General features: G+C 46.2%; 1 protein-coding gene across 1 annotated transcript in view; it reads left to right on the top strand.

Moving 5' to 3' along the window:
• The window catches only part of mdga2a (MAM domain containing glycosylphosphatidylinositol anchor 2a), an 89,754-nt gene that overhangs the window by 12,664 nt on the left and 52,799 nt on the right, over nucleotides 1-24,291 (top strand). The window contains exons 2-5 of the mRNA XM_079262764.1: nucleotides 10,768-10,907; nucleotides 17,920-18,094; nucleotides 19,566-19,759; nucleotides 23,690-23,822. Coding sequence (XP_079118890.1) covers nucleotides 10,768-10,907; nucleotides 17,920-18,094; nucleotides 19,566-19,759; nucleotides 23,690-23,822 — 642 coding nt within the window. The remainder of the gene's footprint in view (nucleotides 1-10,767; nucleotides 10,908-17,919; nucleotides 18,095-19,565; nucleotides 19,760-23,689; nucleotides 23,823-24,291) is intronic.

Raw genomic sequence — 24,291 nt, forward strand, 5'->3', positions numbered from 1 at the left:
CCCCACCATGCAGACTACCATACCCTCCATAACCCCACCATGTAGACTACCATACCCTCCATAACCCCACCATGCAGACTACCATACCCTCCATAACCCCACCATGCAGACTACCATACCCTCCATAACCCCACCATGCAGACTACCATACCCTCCATAACCCCACCATGCAGACGAGCATAACATTCTTAACCCCATTATGCAGACTACCAAACCCCCCATAAACCCACCATGTGGACTAACCTAACCCCCATAACCCCACCATGCAGACCAACTCCATGCCCCACCTTGCAGACTAGTTTAAAACTGGGTAATTTCGGCTCAGATGCAGCCACGCCTCTCTCCTGCCTGCTACCGCCTGTGCTATTCACCCTGTCCTCTGATTGGTTACGCTGCAGAGGCAGAGCTTCCGAAGAAGAAGCTGTCCTCACACACTGGAGAGTGAGAGGAAAAGTTTTCTTGTGTGAGAAGATCCAGAGAGAAAACACGTGTCAAAGGTAAATGCAGAAAGCTCTTCCGAAATTGTAATAAACATCCCGGTACTCTGCGTCTCACAACTACTACTAACGTTACAGTGAGCAGCAGAATAACGGAAGAGCAGAGTAAACCTTAGCGGTAGCTCTGCTGACTCGTATTACGTCTCAACATGTCTGTGAATTATTTAAAAGAAGACTGCTGATAATATCAAGATGGAAACAGTCCATGATAGAAAAGCATGTGTGTGTGATTAAGAGAGAGTGCATAAAAAACTTAGTTCACTTGTTTATAGGAGCGCTAAGGTGGAGGCTGCCTAGCTTTTACCATAAAATTACTTCGTCGATATGGCTCCAAACGTTCTGCAGGCTTTGTATTAGCAAGGGGGAAAATACACCGTACTTTCCGGACAGTAAGCTGTTACTTTTGCTCACGCTTCAAACCCTACAGCTTATACAACGATGTGGCTAATGTATAGATTTCTACGGGCCAGCTTCATGCCGTCAATAAATACGTTCAGAAGGAACCTCGTCAGAATGAAATTACCGAACCGGTCACAGTGGACCAATGAAACTGTTCGTATTAAATCAAACGCACTTACACCACCCTCATTAGTCCCAAGTGGGCGAATCTTCAGTGAAGTTTCTACAATTTATGAACACAAGAGAAGCCGGACACTGGAGAGCACGCTGAACAACTTTTTTTTTTGCACCACAATCTTGTGCTGCTGATTGATTTGACACATTTCTGTGCAAATTTTATTTAACTTTGTTTTATTTTCTATTACTATAAAATCTCTGGAAGCAAGTTTTTATTTGCATTTACTAGAGACAATGCTGAGCCTGAGAACTTCTGCACTTTTTGGTTTTGTTTGAAGTTAAAACAAAGTTAAATTATTTCAGTTATATTGAAATTTTATTTTATTTATTTTGAAAAAATTCAGGGAGCTATTATCTAAGTTTTTATTTAACTTTACAAGAGGTGCTGCTGTGCCTGAGAACTGTATTCCCTGTATTTTTGTTGTGTTTAAACTTAAAACAAAGACAAGTAATTGTAGTTATATTTAAACTTTACTGTATTTTCTGTAGAAACATTTTAGAGTTATTTATTTAACCTTTTATTCAACTTTATAAGAAATGTTTCTGAGTCTAGGAAATTCAGGCACTTCTGGAGCTATTATTTTCTATTTGTGTGATTCCATAAACATGCTTTAAGCATTTCACTGGAGTTCAGTGTTTGCAGTATTCAATTTTTTACACTTTCACTGCAAATGAATATCGGCTCCAAATATTGGTTATCGGCCTCCTCTAACTACTAATAATCGGTATCAGTGCTGAAAAATCCATATCTGTCTATGTCTACCCTCCATACCCCACCCTGCAGACTACCATACCCTCCATACCCACCCTGCAGACTACCATACCCTCCATACCCACCCTGCAGACTACCATACCCTCCATACCCCACCCTGCAGACTACCATACCCTCCATAACCCCACCATGCAGATTACCATACCCTCCATACCCCATGCAGACTACCATAACCTCCATACCTCACTCTGCAGACTACCATACCCTCCATACCCCACCATGCAGACTACCATACCCTCCATAACCCCACCATGCAGACTACCATACCCTCCATACCCCACCCTGCAGACTACCATACCCTCCATACCCACCCTGCAGACTACCATACCCTCCATACCCCACCATGCAGACTACCATACCCTCCATACCCCACCCTGCAGACTACCATACCCTCCATACCCACCCTGCAGACTACCATACCCTCCATACCCCATCCTGCAGACTACCATACCCTCCATACCCCACCATGCAGACTACCATACCCTCCATACCCCACCATGCAGACTACCATACCCTCCATACCCCACCCTGCAGACTACCATACCCTCCATACCCTACCCTGCAGACTACCATACCCTGCATAACCCCACCATGCAGACTACCATACCCTCCATACCCCACCCTGCAGACTACCATACCCTCCATACCCACCCTGCAGACTACCATACCCTCCATACCCCACCCTGCAGACTACCATACCCTCCATACCCACCCTGCAGACTACCATACCCTCCATACCCCACCCTGCAGACTACCATACCCTCCATACCCCATCCTGCAGACTACCATACCCTCCATACCCCATCCTACAGACTACCATACCCTCCATACCCCACCATGCAGACTACCATACCCTCCATGCCTCACCCTGCAGACTACCATACCCTCCATACCCCACCATGCAGACTACCATACCCTCCATACCCCACCATGCAAACTACCATACCCTCCATACCCCATCCTGCAGACTGCCATACCCTCCATAACCCCACCATGCAGACTACCATACCCTCCATACCCACCCTGCAGACTACCATACCCTCCATAACCCCACCATGCAGACTACCATACCCACCATACCCACCCTGCAGACTACCATACCCTCCATAACCCCACCATGCAGACTACCATACCCTCCATAACCCCACCATGCAGACTACCATACCCTCCATAACCCCACCCTGCAGACTACCATACCCTCCATAACCCCACCCTGCAGACTACCATACCCTCCATAACCCCACCATGCAGACTACCATACCCTCCATACCCCACCATGCAGACTACCATATCCTCCATACCCCACCATGCAGACTGAAGCTCTGTTTCTTTTCCTGCTGCCAACTAATAAGCTGCTGGAAGTGATGAGGAACAAATCTCCTTGGCTGAGGCAGAAATGCTTTCTGACTGGAGTATTTGTCATGTGCTACTGTGGATCTGTCAGGTTGCTCAAGGTTTATTCAACAGATAGCTCTTTTTTTATTGGTGTTTAATGTGGAGCCTGGAATCTTCCATGTAGAACAGTGTTTCTTTTCACCAACCCTACCAGCCTTACCATATCATAAAGTCTGGTGTATACATTACAGCACATGCAGAATTACAAGGTAAAAGATGTGGGGGATCAGTGCAATTACTTCAGATGCAGTTAATAGTTTACTTTTTAAAGTCAGTTATCTGAGGTTGACAGCTTTAACCTTGATTTAAAACATATTTATTAAAAATGTATTATAAAGCAGCTGTTGGCAGCAGACACTACTGATGTTAGACGTCCAGTGTCAGAGATGTAGCTGCTTGCTGCTCGACAGGCTGAAACTTTTCTATTTTGAATTCATTCATTCATTCATTTTCCGAACCGCTTATTCCAATTCAGGGTCGCGGGGAAGCTGGAGCCTATCCCAGCCGGCTTTGGGCGACAGGCAGGGTACACCCTGGACAGCTCGCCAGTCCATCGCAGGGCCCTATTTTGAATAGATTTTATGGAATTTGATCATTGTTGTGTCTTTTATGTTTGAAACATCAGGCTGTTTACCAAACCAAAGCTGACTGTCAGCTCTATCATCATATTTGATTTTACGTAATTTGAACTGGTTCTCGTACCACCCATACTCGTTCCGCCTATGTTTAACAGGACTGTCATAAACTGTAACAGGCTAACGGAGGCCTGGAGCATCTGAGACAGAGCTGTGGGCTTTTCTCAGCCTGAACTTGCTGAATGTCCATCTGGGATGTCCTTTCCTCAACGTTTTCTACACGTTTGTCTGTAGAATGAATCTTATGTTGATGTTGTCTTAAACACATGAAGGCTACAGATGTGTGGACTACTAAAACTTTTTTTGGAACTTGTCTCTCTGATGATGCAGATTTGTTGTGTTTGATGGGCTGCATCAGGCTGAGCATTTCATTCCAGTGCAAACTCTGATGGTGGTCGCAGTTTCCTGTAATAAAGTTTAGAATGTCCCATGGTGTTTTCATGTCTTTTCGGGGAAGATGGTGGGCTACTGATCTCTCTATCAATGTATTTTCTCTCCCACAAGCCATTCAGACTGATGAAAGGTTGATTATTGACGAGTCAATGCATTCTCCTCCAGCAAACAGCTGAGCGTCGTGTTTATGTGTGACACTGCAGCAGCTGCAGTGTCACAAAAATAACAACAACTTTTTCGTATGAATTCTGTAATGATGAATTTAGTCTGTATTATTATCTGCCCAATGATAACTGATGCTGAACAGCTAACTTGCTCTGGATGGAGGACAAAAGCACCACCTCCTGACCAGTCATACCCACCCATCCTGTCGACATAGGTGCGTGGTTTGTGAGAGGAGCTGAGAAGAGGAGGAGCTTTTAGGGATAGATGCATCCTTTAACTGAGCATTTTGAAGTATGTTTTTCTTCTTGTTGTTGCTGTGTGACCAGTCTGCTTAGCTCCACCAGGGTTAGTAATAATGCTCACACATGCAGAACTCCAGAACCACGACTTTATGGAACCACAGCTCGTGCCGTCCTGGTGAGGAATTAATATTCCAACACAAAACAGGCGTGGGAGTAGAAGGAGGACCTAGAGTAAAATATTATACTGAGCTGAGGAAGCTCTACCTGCAACGTCTGGCACTAACTGATCAGAGGAATGTCAGCTTACATTGTGCGATGAATTAATCTTATATAATCTGACATTTATGCAGAATCAGCTATGTTCTGTCAGCACTCCTTACTGACTGTTTCTACGACAACAGTGTTGCTTTTGGCTTTGATGACGTGTTTAAATTCTTCCTATATGAGAAGAATAACTTTCTGCTCCTTCAAGGTGAAGTAGCTTCTCTGCAGGTTTTTCCATGTTTGAGTGGTCAGATGCTGCAAACTCTGCTTCTTTTACACACTCTGACTGAGATGAAAAACTGGGGTTGAGTGATCCTGGTAAACCCTGGCAGGTAACCTGCTTATCCAGATCCTGAATGTCTGGGTAACAGATAGCTAACAGATATCCAGGTACGGGTTTGATAGACCGACCGACCGGTAGCTAAGAGCTAACTGACCTAACTCAGAGCTCACCAGCTGCAGATAAATCGTGCTGTCATGCTGCTAAAAACCACTACAGTCTCCCATTCTGCTGTAAACATGTTTATTCCTGTTGTAAACATGTTTATTCCTGCTGTGAAGTTGTTCTTTTTAACATGGGAGTCTATGGGGATTTGTTCTCTTGTGGAACCCCTAGTGGATGAAGGGGGAACTGCAGTTTTTGGCACTTCTGCATTAGAGGTTGCTGCATGGCGTCAACCCAAACTGATGCTGAAAGATGATGGATATGATGGTCTGTACCAACACCGATGCTCTTCTTACTGAAAAGTGATCAGACACAGACTGAGTTCTTTTCCTGCATGCCTGTTAACCCTTTAATTCCTGTTCATTGCTTCTGAAGATGAGTAGGGCTCCAGAGTAATCAGGCTGGTCTGCATGTTTTTGGTGTCTGGGACAAGCAGGGACCTCAGAGAATGCATCCATGTGTCAGACCGGTTGTGTCTGTGACTGTGCCTGAGTAAAAACAATAACACAGAGGAGAAATGTGGAACTGCATTGTTGTTGCAAATCACAATCCAGGAGTGGATGAACCTTTTATTTTTCAGTAGATTTAACACTAGAGACATTATTCTGTGATTGATTAGTTTGGGTCTCATGTGGGTTTGCTCTTACTGATCAGAGTTGTGTGCTGAGTTCAGGCCCACACACACACATTTGCTCTGTATTTAGGACCTGATCAGCTGTTTCCAGCCTTTTGCAGTAACCTCTCATTAAGAACTGATCTTCCACAGTCCGGTCTGCTGCACATTGGTCAGGATAAAATGGTGCCAGCATGTGACTCTTCTGGCCAGCCTTGGGCTGTTTGACCAGTTTCAGCACCCCACCTTCGTCTTGATGTTCTTCACTTCTGCAGCCTTCATTCTGTAACTGGAGGACAGGACATCAGTTGGACAAATTTGTCTCGGATTTTGTGTCCTGTGGTCTTTTCTGGCACCCTGGAGACCATGTCAGCAGTTGTTTTTGGCCTGAACGTTCTGAGTCTCTACACATGTGGCAGTGGAGATGTGGCGTGGCCCCAAAGGCAGAGATGAGGGGGAAACCAGGATGCAGGTCAAAGATAGATTTATTCCAGGACAAGTTGAGGGCTGAACTAACAAAATGAACCAACAACCACAAACTGAAACAGAGGGGTATAAATACACTGGACAAAACGAGACACAGGTGAAACAAATTAACTAAATGAACCCAGGTGAACTAAATCAATAGGAAATCTATGAAGCTAAACAAGAACCAAGGGAACTAAACAGGAAAAACTACAAAATAAAACAGGAAACCAGAAACTAAGGCAGTGAATGAAACCACATCATGACAGGCGGTAGCTCATCCCAGAAGTTTATGGTCTGTTTTTATGTGAAAAATACGCCAGTCACAGAAAAAGCTTACATGTCCAAGCCTCTGGAATCTGTTTCGTGCTCTGGTAGAACTGCTTTCATGGCACCATCCTCTCGTGTCTGAAGTAGCTCCGAGTCTTTATGAAGCATCGGCTGAGACCGGGGTTTCAGAGCACCTGGTGCTTTGCTTTGCTTCACCCCATGTCCACACGTTTTCTTGCTGAGGTTTGGTCTCATGACCCAGGTGAAGTAAGTACTCGCCTGGGTGACTAAACATCTCGAGGAATCTTCTGATCTGACTGACATCTGTAGGCACCTCCATGGTGGTGACTGATCTTTGGCCGGGTCAGCCTTCGCTCCAACTCCATCGATGATCCGTCCCAGAAAGTTGAAGGAAGTTGTGAAAAACGCAGTTTTGCACCTGCTTGTTCCAGACTTCGCAGGACTGCTAGTGGTCTTCGCCATGCTGGGCTTGGGCTGCACACCCAGCACATCACCCCATCCAGGCCTTCCTGAAGCTGCGACATCCTCTTCTGAAAAGGTTCTGGCTTAGAGGAGATGCCAAAGCTGATTGAAGCAGCATGAAGGGGAGAAATAAAAAACGAGTGAAGCAAAAGAAATTTCTGAAATAACAAAGTTGCATCCGGTTTTAGGAATATTTTGGCTCCTTCCAGCTGTCAGCGTTCCACCGAAAGAAGCATGTGTCTCTTTAGAGAGAGAACCTCTTTGTCATGTGGTTCTGGTGCTGGGACCATCTCTGCATACCAGTCTTCTGGACCCAAGCAGCAGACAAACGCAGCATCATGAAAACAAAACTACATTTGTTCGCTCGATAAGCCTTCAGGTTACAAAACATCTGAAGAAGAGAATGAAGCAAGAGCAGAGAATGAAAAAGGCGAAGGATAAAAAAGGGCGAGTTGAAGACTACCTAGGGTTTGTTCTGAAGTCAGCATCAGGAGGAGTTCCAGGCAGGGATGGGGGTAGGTGTGCAGGCCAGAGGGCAAGCAGGTTAGCACATCTGAGAAGTCGCTTTCCAAACAAGAGGAAGCATGCTGGAATGAATAGGAAGATCCAGCGGGTCCTAAACACGCCATCCTAAAAGAGGAACAAGAAACAAGCGTGCGACAGCAGCTCCTGGACACCAGGTGAATCACATTTACCTGAGCTGCCGTAGCCAGTCAGAGTCCCAGAGCTGCACCTACAGAGCACCCTGTGTGGTCAGCCTGGCTCTGCACGCCGCCTTGTTCGTACTGAACCGGCTCAGCTCTGCGGTGAAAGCCCCTGTGACCGGGAGGCTGCAGCTTTTAGCCTTATATCCTCCTCTGGTAGCACGGTGACGTCTGCTCCTGGGACTATTTTTAGCTCACATTCTTGGTGATTTACTTTCACCGACGCATCATCAGTCTGTTTTTTCATCACGGATCCTCGTTTTTAGTTCCGGCCTCCCATCATCCCACTGTGCAGTTCTTCGTACGGCTGTGCAGTTGACACTGACTGATGTCTCACCAACAGAGATAGCTTCTCCAGACAGTCAGGACAGCATTTGGTGGGCGATGTTGGTGTTCTTCCTGTCGACCGTCACTCAGACAGGAAGCTGCAGCTCTTCCTGTTTTTCTTCTTCGTGGTTTGAGTGTGGTCATGTGACTCCATGGCTACGTCTGATTGGTTGCATGGTCTCTGGTTAAAACAAAGCATGTCTAATAAATTAGGTGGTAAAAACGTAGAAAGTAGTGAGCGTTGGCGATGTACAAAAATCGTTTCTTCACGAGTTGGAAAAATAAAAACTACTTGAGGACTTTTCCCTTCTAAAGTTACTCACGGAAATGTAACTCATCCCCCTTAGCGTACAGAGAACACCTGGAACCAGTGTTCCCAGTAACGGCCTCCCCAGCTGCATCTGGATGAGGTTCAGCCGATGCTTCTTCCATCAGTAACTGACTCGCTTCATGTTTTCTTCTTGTTGTCCCGCCGCCCGTACTAGCTCATTCCTTCTAGCGTTAGCTCGTCCCGCCTCCTGTCATCTGTCAACATGTGGCTGTCCTCCTGTTCTTCACCATCTGACGGAAATTAAGGGCATGCGCCTGACTGATCACCTTCTGCAGCATAATCCTTGCTAAACTTTTATGTTTGATCCAAAACAGACTGAAAAGTTTGCTTGCGTGAACATGGGGCGCTCGGCTTTGAGTTGAAAATAATCCCATGATGACATGAAGATGCAAATGAAATTGAGCTTTTTGCTTGTTGAGCTGTGGGATTGATCCAGCACAATCTGTGTTTTTCCTGCTGGCTTTTTCTGTGTGATGTCAGATTTCTCTCAGATTATCAGTAATCTTATTCATGTATGTCTCAGATTAAAGTCTGAGGAGACGTTGGGACATGTTGGCTGTGATGACGTGAGCGAGTCGCACTGCCAGAAACTCATTTCCCACCTGGAGCTGCCGTCTGTGTCGGCTGTCGTCACCAACACCAGCGGAAAGGAAGGAGGGAGAGGAGGCGAGGAGAGGAGGGAGGATGAGGCGAGGATTAGGATGCAACATCTGTGCATTAGTTTTATATTTAGCGAATTGTTGTTCTGTTTCTCTGCTGTTAACATGAAAACTGCAGCAGGAAGGACGCTGCAGGGTTTCCCTTCACTCCCACAAATATTGTCTCACTTCGTTCTACATGGAAGAAAAATGATTTATTGTAATGACAGCTGGTATTTTCATTTTTCCTGAAGACTATGTGTCCTCTGCCTTAGAGGGAAAGAGTTTCCTGTTGCCTGCAGCACAGCTTGGCTTGCAGATGTCAGCAGATTCATCGCTTCATTTTCACACACTTCGTCTAAAACTTCATGCATGACTTTCAGTTTACAAAATTAAAGTATGGACTTCGTACAGATTCTCTTCCTACAGAACAAAGCTGGCTCTTCCTCAGCTAATGGACAAACCAGAGCTCACGTTGAGGATTACTGGTGCGCAAACAAGGAAAAAGCATTTAAATTAGCATAAGGAGACAGGAAGGAAAGGGAAGGAGAAAAACAGAGCGGGGGTGTATCATCTAATGTAAGTGGAGCAGAACCCGGAAGCTGTGTGAGATTATCATGAAGACTAAGCCTGAAAGATATGGAAAAAAGCCTAATTGCAATTTAATCTGGAAAATTCCAGCTTCTGTTCCGTGTTCAAGCAGAAACATGAAACATGAGACATGAGAAATTCCCAATCTAAGCGAGTCGGGCGGACTATCCCGGTGTGAACGCATCCTAACTGTACCACCAGCAGGTACAGCTCAGTACGGGACAGTTTATCCACGTTGTGTTTCCATAGCAACCATACCCCCAGAGGCAGCATATCAGATAATGTCAGGAAAGATCTGTGGGATGATGCTGCGCAACACCAGCCTTGGATAGTATGATGAACAACGTGAAGAGAATAATGGACATGCAGCAGATTGTGTTCGGCAGGTAGCAGACTGAAGCATGTCGAGCTCCATCCTTCTGGACTGGACCCTGGATCGGGTCAGGACCCCAACAAGAAAGATCCTCAGAAAGTGGGTTGGTTTAGGCCGGATATTCTGGAACCCTTCCTGGTTCTGGCCATCATCCTGACATTACCGATGAAGATCTCGGTCTGAGGAAGCCGGTAGAACCACCTCATCTAGCAGAGATGAAAGCCTGAAGTCCTCCAGCCAGACTTCTCCTCCCCCTGAATGCACCTGCAGATGCATGAAGACCATCATGGGATCAATGGCATGCTGCAACCTTCATTCACATATTCATCCAGAGTGTGTGTGTGTGTGTGTGTGTGTGTGTGTGTGTGTGTGTGTGTGTGTGTGTGTATGTGTGTGTGTGTGTTATTGATAAGTAAAGGAGTGCTTATGTTCATCAGACTGAAGACTTAAATAATTTCAGATCAGTTTAAACCAAGCAGACAAAAATTAGCACGTTAAAAAGGATCCTGTCATCTCTCAGGTTTAACCCTGTGTGTGTGTGTGTGTGTGTGTGTGTGTGTGTCTGTGTGTGTGTGTTGTCATCCACAGCGTCTCCCACGGTGAGAATTGTCCACTCAGGACAGACCTGTAATGTGGAGGAGGAGCAGTACAGTGAGAGGGTGCACACCATCAGAGAGGGAGAGACGCTGGAGCTGCAGTGTCTGGTGACTGGACACCCGCGACCACAGGTAATCTGATTACTGGACACCCGCGACCACAGGTAATCTGATTACTGGACACCCGCGACCACAGGTAATCTGATTACTGAGAGGTTCGCTTTACTTCTGCTCATTAACTGGATTCCAGTTCAAAGACACCGAGCGATGAGTGGAGACAGTTCAGATTAATTCATACAGCAACTCTGTCTCTTCCTCTGGTCTGAAGTCATGTACCCAAAACTCCTATATGTGATGTGTGTGTGTGCGCATGTGCGTGCATGCATGTGTGTGTGTGGACAGTATGTCTGGTATTGTTCAGCATCAGTGGTCTGATGCCACAGCTCCAACAAACGGTGCTGCAGCAGAGATGAGACCACCCAAATTCCGTGTTTCCGTGTTTCCCATGTTCCCGTGTTTCCCATGTTCCCGTGTTTCCCATGTTTCCGTGTTTCCCGTGTTTCTGTGTTTCCCGTGTTTCCCGTGTTTCCCATGTTCCCGTGTTTCCCATGTTTCCGTGTTTCTGGTGTTTCCGTGTTTCCCGTGTTTCCGCATTTCCCATGTTTCAGTGTTTCCGTGTTTCCCGTGTTTGCGTGTTTCCGTGTTTCCCGTGTTTCTGTGTTTCCATGTTCCCGTGTTTCCGTGTTTAAATGTTCCCATGTTTCCCGTGTTTCTGTATTTCTGTGTTTCCGTGTTTCCCGTGTTTCCGTGTTTCCCGTGTTTCCATGTTCCTGTGTTTCCCGTGTTTCTGTATTTCTGTGTTTCCCGTGTTTCCGTGTTTCCCGTGTTTCCATGTTCCCGTGTTTCCCGTGTTTCCGTGTTTCCATGTTCCCATGTTTCCCGTGTTTCCATGTTCCTGTGTTTCCCGTGTTTCCCGTGATTCCGTGTTTCCATGTTCCCGTGTTTTCCATGTTTCCCGTGTTTCTGTGTTTCGTGTTTCCCGTGTTTCCATGTTTCCATGCTTCCGTGTTTCCATGTTCCCGTGTTTCCTGTGTTTCCCGTGTTTCGGTGTTTCCCGTGTTTCCCTTATTTCCATGTTCCCGTGTTTCCATGTTTCCTGTGTTTCCGTGTTTCCATGTTCCCGTGTTTCCCGTGTTTCCCGTGTTTCCGTGTTTCTGTGTTTCTGTGTTACCGTGTTTCCATGTTTCCGTGTTTCCTGTGTTTCTGTGTTTCTGTGTTACCGTGTTTCCATGTTTCCCGTGTTTCCATGTTCCCGTGTTTCCCGTGTTTCCGTGTTTCCGTGTTCCCATGTTTCCCGTGTTTCAATGTTCCTGTGTTTCCTGTGTTTCCCGTGTTTCCGTGTTTCCCGTGATTCCAGGTTTCCATGTTCCCGTGTTTTCCATGTTTCCCGTGTTTCTGTATTTCGTGTTTTCCGTGTTTCCCGTGTTTCCATGTTTCCATGTTCCCGTGTTTCCATGTTTCCTGTGTTTCCATATTTCCATGTTCCCGTGTTTCTCGTGTTTCCGTGTTTCTGTGTTACCGTGTTTCCATGTTTCCCGTGTTTCTATAATTACTGTGTTTCCATGTTTCCGTGTTTCCTGTGTTTCCGTGTTTCTGTGTTACCGTGTTTCCATGTTTCCCATGTTTCCATGTTTCCTGTGTTTCCGTGTTCCCCGTGTTTCCGTGTTTCCGTGTTTCTGTGTTACCGTGTTTCCATGTTTCCCGTGTTTCTATAATTACTGTGTTTCCGTGTTTCTGTGTTACCGTGTTTCCATGTTTCCATGTTTCCGTGTTTCCTGTGTTTCTGTGTTTCTGTGTTACCGTGTTTCCATGTTTCCCGTGTTTCCATGTTCCCGTGTTTCCCATGTTTCCGTGGTCCCATGTTTCCCGTGTTTCCATGTTCCTGTGTTTCCTGTGTTTCCCGTGTTTCCGTGTTTCCCGTGATTCCAGGTTTCCATGTTCCCGTGTTTTCCATGTTTCCCGTGTTTCTGTATTTCGTGTTTCCCGTGTTTCCCGTGTTTCCATGTTTCCATGTTCCCGTGTTTCCATGTTTCCTGTGTTTCCGTGTTTCCATGTTCCCGTGTTTCTCGTGTTTCCGTGTTTCTGTGTTACCGTGTTTCCATGTTTCCCGTGTTTCTATAATTACTGTGTTTCCATGTTTCCGTGTTTCCTGTGTTTCCGTGTTTCTGTGTTACCGTGTTTCCATGTTTCCCATGTTTCCATGTTTCCTGTGTTTCCGTGTTCCCCGTGTTTCCGTGTTTCCGTGTTTCTGTGTTACCGTGTTTCCATGTTTCCCGTGTTTCTATAATTACTGTGTTTCCGTGTTTCCATGTTTCCGTGTTACCTGTGTTTCCGTGTTTCTATGTTATCGTGTTTCCATGTTTCCCGTGTTTCCATGTTCCCGTGTTTCCCGTGTTTCCATGTTCCCATGTTTCCCGTGTTTCCATATTCCTGTGTTTCGTGTGTTTCCCATGTTTCCGTGTTTCTGGTGTTTCCGTGTTTCCCGTGTTTCCGCATTTCCCATGTTTCAGTGTTTCCGTGTTTCCCGTGTTTGCGTCTTTCCGTGTTTCCCGTGTTTCCATGTTCCCGTGTTTCCGTGTTTAAATGTTCCCATGTTTCCCGTGTTTCTGTGTTTCTGTGTTACCGTGTTTCCATGTTTCCGTGTTTCCTGTGTTTCTGTGTTTCTGTGTTACCGTGTTTCCATGTTTCCCGTGTTTCCATGTTCCCGTGTTTCCCGTGTTTCCGTGTTTCCGTGTTCCCATGTTTCCCGTGTTTCCATGTTCCTGTGTTTCCTGTGTTTCCCGTGTTTCCGTGTTTCCCGTGATTCCAGGTTTCCATGTTCCCGTGTTTTCCATGTTTCCCGTGTTTCTGTATTTCGTGTTTCCCGTGTTTCCCGTGTTTCCATGTTTCCATGTTCCCGTGTTTCCATGTTTCCTGTGTTTCCGTGTTTCCATGTTCCCGTGTTTCTCGTGTTTCCGTGTTTCTGTGTTACCGTGTTTCCATGTTTCCCGTGTTTCTATAATTACTGTGTTTCCATGTTTCCGTGTTTCCTGTGTTTCCGTGTTTCTGTGTTACCGTGTTTCCATGTTTCCCATGTTTCCATGTTTCCTGTGTTTCCGTGTTCCCCGTGTTTCCGTGTTTCCGTGTTTCTGTGTTACCGTGTTTCCATGTTTCCCGTGTTTCTATAATTACTGTGTTTCCGTGTTTCCATGTTTCCGTGTTACCTGTGTTTCCGTGTTTCTGTGTTATCGTGTTTCCATGTTTCCCGTGTTTCCATGTTCCCGTGTTTCCCGTGTTTCCATGTTCCCATGTTTCCCGTGTTTCCATATTCCTGTGTTTCGTGTGTTTCCCATGTTTCCGTGTTTCTGGTGTTTCCGTGTTTCCCGTGTTTCCGCATTTCCCATGTTTCAGTGTTTCCGTGTTTCCCGTGTTTGCGTCTTTCCGTGTTTCCCGTGTTTCCATGTTCCCGTGTTTCCGTGTTTAAATGTTCCCATGTTTCCCGTGTTTCTGTATTTCTGTGTTTCCATGTTCCCATGTTCCCGTGTTCCCGTGTTTCCCGTGTTTCCGTGTTTCCATGTTCCCATGTTTCCCGTGTTTCCATGTTCCTGTGTTTCCCGTGTTTCCGTGTTTCCCGTGATTCCGTGTTTCCATGTTCCCGTGTTTTCCATGTTTCCCGTGTTTCTGTGTTTCGTGTTTCCCGTGTTTCCATGTTTCCATGCTTCCGTGTTTCCATGTTCCCGTGTTTCCTGTGTTTCCCGTGTTTCCCGTGTTTCCCTTATTTCCATGTTCCCGTGTTTCCATGTTTCCTGTGTTACCATGTTCCCATGTTTCCCGTGTTTCCATATTCCTGTGTTTCGTGTGTTTCCCATGTTTCCGTGTTTCTGGTGTTTCCGTGTTTCCCGTGTTTCCGCATTTCCCATGTTTCAGTGTTTCCGTGTTTCCCGTGTTTGCGTCTTTCCGTGTTTCCCGTGTTTCCATGTTCCCGTGTTTCCGTGTTTAAATGTTCCCATGTTTCCCGTGTTTCTGTATTTCTGTGTTTCCGTGTTTCCCGTGTTTCCGTGTTTCCCGTGTTTCCATGTTCCTGTGTTTCCCGTGTTTCTGTATTTCTGTGTTTCCGTGTTTCCCGTGTTTCCCGTGTTTCCATGTTCCCGTGTTCCCGTGTTTCCGTGTTTCCATGTTCCCATGTTTCCCGTGTTTCCATGTTCCTGTGTTTCCCGTGTTTCCGTGTTTCCCGTGATTCCGTGTTTCCATGTTCCCGTGTTTTCCATGTTTCCCGTGTTTCTGTGTTTCGTGTTTCCCGTGTTTCCATGTTTCCATGCTTCCGTGTTTCCATGTTCCCGTGTTTCCTGTGTTTCCCGTGTTTCCCGTGTTTCCCTTATTTCCATGTTCCCGTGTTTCCATGTTTCCTGTGTTACCGTGTTTCCATGTTTCCGTGTTTCCTGTGTTTCTGTGTTACCGTTTTTCCATGTTTCCCGTGTTTCCATGTTCCCGTGTTTCCCGTGTTTCCGTGTTTCCGTGTTCCCATGTTTCCCGTGTTTCCATGTTCCTGTGTTTCCTGTGTTTCCCGTGTTTCCGTGTTTCCCGTGATTCCAGGTTTCCATGTTCCCGTGTTTTCCATGTTTCCCGTGTTTCTGTATTTCGTGTTTCCCGTGTTTCCCGTGTTTCCATGTTTCCATGTTCCCGTGTTTCCATGTTTCCTGTGTTTCCGTGTTTCCATGTTCCCGTGTTTCTCGTGTTTCCGTGTTTCTGTGTTACCGTGTTTCCATGTTTCCCGTGTTTCTATAATTACTGTGTTTCCATGTTTCCGTGTTTCCTGTGTTTCCGTGTTTCTGTGTTACCGTGTTTCCATGTTTCCCATGTTTCCATGTTTCCTGTGTTTCCATGTTCCCCGTGTTTCCGTGTTTCTGTGTTACCGTGTTTCCATGTTTCCCGTGTTTCTATAATTACTGTGTTTCTGTGTTTCTCTGTTACCGTGTTTCCATGTTTCCATGTTTCCGTGTTTCCTGTGTTTCTGTGTTTCTGTGTTACCGTGTTTCCGTGTTTCCCGTGTTTCCATGTTCCCGTGTTTCCCGTGTTTCCGTGTTTCCGTGTTCCCATGTTTCCCGTGTTTCCATGTTCCTGTGTTTCCTGTGTTTCCCGTGTTTCCGTGTTTCCCGTGATTCCAGGTTTCCATGTTCCCGTGTTTTCCATGTTTCCCGTGTTTCTGTATTTCGTGTTTCCCGTGTTTCCATGTTTCCATGTTCCCGTGTTTCCATGTTTCCTGTGTTTCCGTGTTTCCATGTTCCCGTGTTTCTCGTGTTTCCGTGTTTCTGTGTTACCGTGTTTCCATGTTTCCCGTGTTTCTATAATTACTGTGTTTCCATGTTTCCGTGTTTCCTGTGTTTCCGTGTTTCTGTGTTACCGTGTTTCCATGTTTCCCATGTTTCCATGTTTCCTGTGTTTCCGTGTTCCCCGTGTTTCCGTGTTTCCGTGTTTCTGTGTTACCGTGTTTCCATGTTTCCCGTGTTTCTATAATTACTGTGTTTCCGTGTTTCCATGTTTCCGTGTTACCTGTGTTTCCGTGTTTCTGTGTTATCGTGTTTCCATGTTTCCCGTGTTTCCACGTTCCCGTGTTTCCCGTGTTTCCATGTTCCCATGTTTCCCGTGTTTCCATATTCCTGTGTTTCGTGTGTTTCCCGTGTTTCCGTGTTTCCCGTGATTCCAGGTTTCCATGTTCCCGTGTTTTCCATGTTTCCCGTGTTTCTGTGTTTCGTGTTTCCCGTGTTTCCGTGTTTCCATGCTTCCATGTTCCCGTGTTTCCTGTGTTTCCTGTGTTTCCCGTGTTTCCGTGTTTCCCGTGTTTCCGTGTTTCCTTTATTTCCATGTTTCCATGTTCCCGTGTTTCCATGTTTCCTGTGTTTCCGTGTATCCATGTTCCCGTGTTTCCCGTGTTTCCGTGTTTCTGTGTTACCGTGTTTCCATGTTTCCCGTGTTTCTATAATTACTGTGTTTCCGTGTTTCCATGTTTCCGTGTTTCCTGTGTTTCCGTGTTTTTGTGTTACCGTGTTTCCATGTTTCCCGTGTTTCTATAATTACTGTGTTTCCGTGTTTCCATGTTTCCCGTGTTACCTGTGTTTCCGTGTTTCTGTGTTATCGTGTTTCCATGTTTCCCGTGTTTCCATGTTCCCGTGTTTCCATGTTCCCATGTTTCCCGTGTTTCCATATTCCTGTGTTTCGTGTGTTTCCCGTGTTTCCGTGTTTCCCGTGATTCCAGGTTTCCATGTTCCCGTGTTTTCCATGTTTCCCGTGTTTCTGTGTTTCGTGTTTCCCGTGTTTCCATGCTTCCATGTTCCCGTGTTTCCTGTGTTTCCTGTGTTTCCCGTGTTTCCGTGTTTCCCGTGTTTCCGTGTTTCCTTTATTTCCATGTTTCCATGTTCCCGTGTTTCCATGTTTCCTGTGTTTCCGTGTATCCATGTTCCCGTGTTTCCCGTGTTTCCGTGTTTCTGTGTTACCGTGTTTCCATGTTTCCCGTGTTTCTATAATTACTGTGTTTCCGTGTTTCCATGTTTCCGTGTTTCCTGTGTTTCCGTGTTTTTGTGTTACCGTGTTTCCATGTTTCCCGTGTTTCCATGTTTCCTGTGTTTCCGTGTTCCCATGTTCCCGTGTTCCCCATGTTTCCGTCCCACAGATCAGTCGGAAGCTTTCACACTGCGTTGCCCCACATCATGCTAGCAGGTCATGAAACCAAATTGTGTGGTGAGGTTCGGTCGACCTGCAGAGTCTTGCGTCTGATTCTAGTTCAGATTGTTGCTTCAGGAATGATGTTAGGTAAACTTATGTTCCACCTCGTTACAGGTTGGTTAGAAGACGTTTAGCTAGTCCTGTTCCCACTCATCACTTGGTTATGCCTGCATATATTTATGATGTTTGGAACCAGCTTCTTGACGTTTCGCCAAGTTCCTCCATTCCCCGGCCTCCAGAAAGTGTGTTGATCAGTGCTGCATGAGGCTCACAGGCGGGACCAGTCGGGGTCTATCTTTTCCATCATTATTTTTAACATCATGTTGAGGATGAAGAAGTGAAGTAAATGGAAAGAAGTCCAAACTTTCATGGCTGTGATTGGCAGATTCGTTGGACTAAGACAGCAGGTGGCACGTCGGACCTCCAAGGCAACTCCTCACTGCACAGTGAGACTCTGAGGATCGAGGCCATCAACCGCCACCAGGGAGGACGCTACTACTGCAAGGCTGAGAACGGAGTGGGATCTCCGGCCATCCGCTCCATACGAGTTGATGTCTACTGTAAGAACACACTCCAACACACACAGACCTCTGCAGTGTAACCACAGAGGCTAATAACAGTCAAATCCAATTAATATCACAATGACCCAGCTTTTCCAGCAGGACTTAAACGCAGCATGTATTTGCAGAATGTGCATGTCAGGCTGTGCATGCGCTCGCATTTCCCCGTCTGCATGCACAGAAAGCTTTTTATAGGATGAAACCTGCAGGGTTGTAAGTAAAAATGTATGTTTTCAATGTAAGTATGCATAAAGTTATTTTAAACGTTACTGAGACTAACTAGTCTCGGTAGAGGGAGGGGCTGTCTTCCTGCCTGCAGTGAAGCTGCAGGAACCAAGTCTTTCTGATGCTTATTTTTCATGCTGGTTTTTGGGACATGCAGTGAAAATGATGCATCATGATGTTTTGTTGGCGTCAGCAGAGAGAAAGGAAGCCTCCTCACAGCTGACCTTGTTTTTACATCTTGGTTCTGTGGAAACACGAGAAAAGTTGGACATGAAATTTGAATTCAGGCATTTGACAAAAACGTCTCCAGAGGAGTAGGTGAGGCAGAGCCCTTAGGGTCTTCAGAACTGGATGAGCACGGCCAAAGTGCTGCAGATCACGTCGACACAAGAAAAAAATAACTGTCACACTTTCACATTTAATATTAACATGTTGGTCCGACACAACTACAAAGCAATAATAATAACTAGATGTGAGTGGTGTGGAGGATGCATGCAGCTGCAGGGAGCAGATGTCCAGGTCCTGGGCCATCAGGAGCCTTCAGGAACCTTCAGGTCAACAATAAAACCTGACAATCTATCATGAAAAGAGCTTCTGCATTGTGGACCAGCTGCAGCTGGGAAACACAGGCCTGACTAACAGCAAGAAGCATGAATCACCCTGCCGAACCCATTCAACATCACAAAGGATTTCAGCTCACATAAAAGCCCAAAAGTTCAAACGTGACTCAAATATCACATCCAGATCCTTAACGTTGGACTTCTGTGGCCCCCAGATCCTTAGAGCAGAAAGACTTCAACTAGTTGCACCTGGACCCAAAAATAAGGCAAGAAACAAAATTTCTTCCTTTATTCCCACGTTGGGAAATGAGGCTCTGCTTTGTCTGTAGGTTGGCTTCCATGTCTACTTTCATGTCTGTGGCACTGTGAGGAGATTCAGCTCTGTAGTCCACCAGCCTGGATCCTCACAGATCAGGCCGGTTCCCTGAATGCTCCCCAGTGTTCCTCCATCTCTGCTGGCAGCTGCTGTTAACGGTCTTGTTATCTGGGCTGCGCAGCACACAGCAGGAAGCTCGAGGCTTCAGCTCATGGGAAGCCAACGCTTCACTACGTATGAGGATGCTCAGGTGACCTTACCTGGAACATCTCCCTGAAAGGGAAGTTTGTTTTTGGCAGAAATTTGGGGATTTATGAACATTTTGCTGTTGGTATGTTTTGCACCTCCTCCTCTCGCTCTGTCCTCCCAGACTTGGATGACCCGGTGATAACGGTGCATCAGAGCAGCGATGAAGCAAAGCAGTTCTACTTTGAGAGGACGGTGTTCCTGCGGTGCGTCGCCAGCTCCAACCCGCCTGCCGTCTACACCTGGAAGAGAGGCAGGGAGGACCTCTCCCAGAGCTCGGACTCAGGCGTGGAGATATACAAGCCCTTCTTTGCCGAGGTGAGCAGAATGAACCGGTGGAGGGGCTGCTTACTGAGCACCAACTCTCGGCTGGTATGACAGAATGTTTCCATGCAGATGAATAATAAAATGTGGAGAAAGCTGCAGATAAGCCTCATAACGGCGTTTCGTACGCCATCGCGCAGCGACTGACCATGGTCAGCTGACAGGAAGTGAGTCATCGTTAGGGTGCATAAGTCAGATGGCGACAGCCATGAAGGAGGTCCAGGTTTGGATCTTCCACCAGGGCAGAGGCGGAGCCTGGTGTTTGCTGCTGGCGAGCGGTCGCGGCTGCCCAGTGGCTGCTGGGACAGACTCCAGCTTCCAGTCACCCTGAACTGGAACCAGTAGGGAAACTGCAGGAATGAATATGTATAACTGTCAAAGCAAGCAAAGTATGCTGAAGTATTATTTACTACGAGGACAATAAATTATAGTTTCAAACTGGATGTAAGTCCTCGTGTGGAACCAGTGAAACCAGTAAGCAGTCCTGAGTGCCAGAACAGCAGACATCTGGTCTGTCCACATAGAACCCTGCAGCTGTTCGCTCATCGTGCAGCTGCCGCCATCGCCTGCTCTGTTCCCACGAAGCCCACCTGGCGGCGGTGGGAGGGGCCAGAGACTGGACCCGTTTCATCCACCTGGTGGCGGTGGGAGGGGCCAGAGACCTGACCCGTTTCATCCACCTGGCGGTGGTGGGAGGGGCCAGAGACCGGACCCGTTTCATCTACCTGGCGGTGGTGGGAGGGGCCAGAGACCCGACCCGTTTCATCTACCTGGCGGCGGATGTACATATGCATGATTACCGCGGTGCGTCCAGACTGGCAGACTATGACCGTCGGTCTCTGCGTTCAACCCAGACAAACCGTTCTAGGCATGAAAATAGAAAAGAAATGTCAGCAGCAGCAGCGAGGCAGGAAATAGGACAATAGCAGTGTCACATGGTGGTATGTCAGCGAGCACAGAGTGTGTGTGTGTGTGTGTGTGTGTGTGTGTGTGTGTGTGTGTGTGTGTGTGTGTGTGTGTGTGTGCTTTAACGTGGCATTTGCTGGGATTTGACCTAAGGCACATTCTGACCAGAATGAAGTTTGACAGACTGACCAAAACAAAAGAAAATGAACATTATGTTAAATGATAAAAATGTAAGTTAAATGATTCCAAATCACATAAATCTAATAAATGTACATTGTATTACAAAGAGGAAAACAAAATCATTTAAATTAAATCAAAATTGAAAACCTGCGATGAACTGGCGAGCTGTCCAGGGTGACCCCGCCTCTCACCCAAAGCCTGCTGGGATAGGCTCCAGCTTCCCCGCCACCCTCCATCGGTCTCTGCGGTTAGGATGATGAATGAATGAATGAATAAAATGAACATAACAAATTAAAATAAAATAAAGAAAGGATTAGTTTTGATTTAGTGTTTTGTTTCTGTGGTTTCTGGAGTCTGGAGGACGGCGTTCTTCTCCAGGATGTAGAGTTTATGTGTTCTTGCTTGCACCACATGTACCTGCTGCCTGTCACGCTACGACAGGACCGTCAAACTCAGATGTCCAGCGGGCCAAAATGTAAAATAGTTATTTTCAGGTTTCATTAGCTCACAAACTTCTTCACAAACATTCCCTCAGTGAAGGGCGGGGCTTATTTCGCCATCCCGGCAGCAGTAGCTTGAAGTTGCTATGACTACCGTCTACAGAGGAGGTCCTGTCCCGATCAACACGCCATACCACCACCGTTGCAGGTTTGTGAAATCGGCGGTACGTCATCTGTCTTGTGGGCCAAATATAAATACACTGTGGGCCATAATTGACCCACTGGCCAGAGCTTGACACCTCTGCAATAGATCATGAGACATTATCCCCATCATGTAGCTCTGGGTTCGGTCCCACCTGGCAGGGAGGACATTTTGTGACCCTGTGTTGTGGCACCCCGCCCCCACAGGAGGCTTCAGCTCTTATTTATTTCTTTTTGTTGGAAACTTCCTCCTCCAGGTTGTACTTTTAGAAATCATAAGTGCTCCCCATATTTCTGCCGCTGGGTGTACATGCCTCTGGGCTCCTACTGCGGGGCTTGTTGAAGCCTTGACGATGGCTCCTTCCCTGTTGGTCTGGGGCTTCTGGCACACTTTGTGGAAGCTATTTCCACCAGTCCAGTCGTGAAGTGAACTCAGACAGACAGATCAGCGCGGCGCTGAAAACGAAGACTTTCGAGTTGTGTCTTCAGTTCTAGTTTCCTAGTCCTTGGTATTTATAACCAAGGGCAACAAAACTAGACACAGGTGAAATGGATGAACTAAGGAGACCAGGTGAAAACTATGAACAGGAAGAAAGCTACACAGAAAACAAGGCAAGGGAACTGAACAGGGAAAACTACAAAATAAAACAGGAAACTAGAACAAAAGACACAACATGAAACACATGAAAACATCACGACAATCTTATTTTAGTCCTTTTTTATTTTGTTTTGTTGTTCTGTTTATTTTCCTTTAGTGTTTGATGTCAGAGTTCGGCGCTTTAGTCAGAACCTGTTGGTTTTTATCGATATAAAGTTGGATTGGCTCAGAAAAGATGTTTTTTAGTCATGTCGGCAGAGAAACATTTATTGCAGTTCAAAATAAGTCTCACCATGAGAACAGCAGATATATTGAATCATTTATATAATATATGTTTTATTAAGTTGTCCATTAAAACAACAAATACAGCTGAAACAACACAGTTGGGGTATAAAGAGGCTCCATGACACAAAGCAGACAATAAGAGTCAGACTCCGCAGCAGCAGGAGGAGAATGGTGTTTAATGCAACTCCGGAGTTTCGTATGAGTGGAAAGTTTTTATTTGGGACGACTTCATCCTGAAACGCCTGTGTTTCAGCTCTGAACAAGACGCAGCCTCACGGCGACGACTTGCTTCTGATTTTAACCCGAGCGGGTGAACAGAGGATCCACCTGATGCAGAGCTGAACTCTGTTCATGTTTCTGATGCTTTCATGATTCTTTTATTGAGTCTTAACTTTTGTTTATTATTTGTCAGTTTGAGACAAAAACAGATTCAACACCAATGTTGTGTTGTGTGACACCAATGTGTTTGACAATAAGTGGCATCCTGCTGAGAAGGAGGATCCTCACACAGAAACCGGCTAACTGAGAGAGCCAGATGCCGTCTGATTAACCTGACATCGTCGGACGCTGGCGCTTCCACTCACGCCGTCTGGAAGGCGTTTGCTCCATGTCAGGACCTGACCAACAGCCAAACTCCTTCTGCAGCTGTGTCTGATGGCACACTGGGTTGTGAAACTTCTCCAGGGCTACAATCCTGCAGGTTTTCCATGCATCCTTGCTCCAACACACCTGACTCAAATCAATCATTGTGCAGAACTTCATTGGTCGTTAAATCCATTTAATGGATGCTGTGTTGGAGCAGGGATACATGGAAAACCTGCAGGACAGCAGACTTATATGATCCCTGCCATGAGCTGCTGGTCTGCAGGCCCAAGCTGCCACACTGTACTGCGCACTTTGCTTGTGCTGATTGTGTTTATATTCTTCATTTTAAAGATGGTTATCATATGAACTGTCAAAGTGATTCACTCTGTAGGGAATAAAAAAGTTCTCTCCGAAGTTAGGATTGAGTGTGCATGTTATATATTCACTGGGAATACAGGCCGGCATCCCACTACAGTCCGGCAGGAACGGCCGGCTCGCCCCAGAGGGGCAGCAAATTCTTCCCAGCAGCAACAGTTGGGAAATCCTCTCGTGTTTCATGAGCTGACTACCCATCATTCCCAGTATAAGACACCTAAAACAGCAAACTGGACATTTACAGTGCACAAAGTCACCACTCCATCCTTTTAAAACTTAAAGCTTTATTTTAAAAATCCACAAATAAAACAAAATGAATGAATTGCATGGCTGAGAGAAGTAACTGTGTTTCAGGGGGAGACCAAGATCTTGAAGCTGAAGAATCTCCGTGTGCAGGATTATGCTGACTACACCTGCATCTCTTCTGTCAGAGATGTCTGCGGCATCGACGACAAGAGAACCCACTTCAGTCTGAACAACCGGACAGGTGCACAGACACACACACGCATGCAGTTTGCCAGATGTCGACATGAACGTCGGGCTTCTGGTCGTTGACGTGTTTCTGAGCGATGCTTCAGGCGAGGCTGAAAGTTTCCGCAGGATTTCACCTGCTTGCAGACGTGTTTCTGGATGTGGGATTAGTTCTGCTGAAACATGCAGAAGAACGATAAGGAACAGAAATAATGTTCATGTATGCATCCCACAACAAAACCATCATGTAAGATACCGTGGGCTTTTACACAATAATCCCTCTCATGAGTGTCTCACCTGTACGGTGGTCCTGCACCACTGGAGCTGATTAAATTTTCATGAGTTAGCTTAACAAAGGTCAGCTTCGCTATTTTTATCTCTTTCAGTATTATTTTCACATTTAGCTGCTTTATGCAGTTCCTAGTGTGCAACTGTTGGAGCAGCTCTGCAACACAGTGCTTTTATAGTGTGTGTTACTGCAGTAT

Source organism: Telmatherina bonti (assembly GCF_933228915.1).
Source record: "Telmatherina bonti genome assembly, chromosome: 22".
Lineage (NCBI taxonomy): Eukaryota > Metazoa > Chordata > Actinopteri > Atheriniformes > Telmatherinidae > Telmatherina > Telmatherina bonti.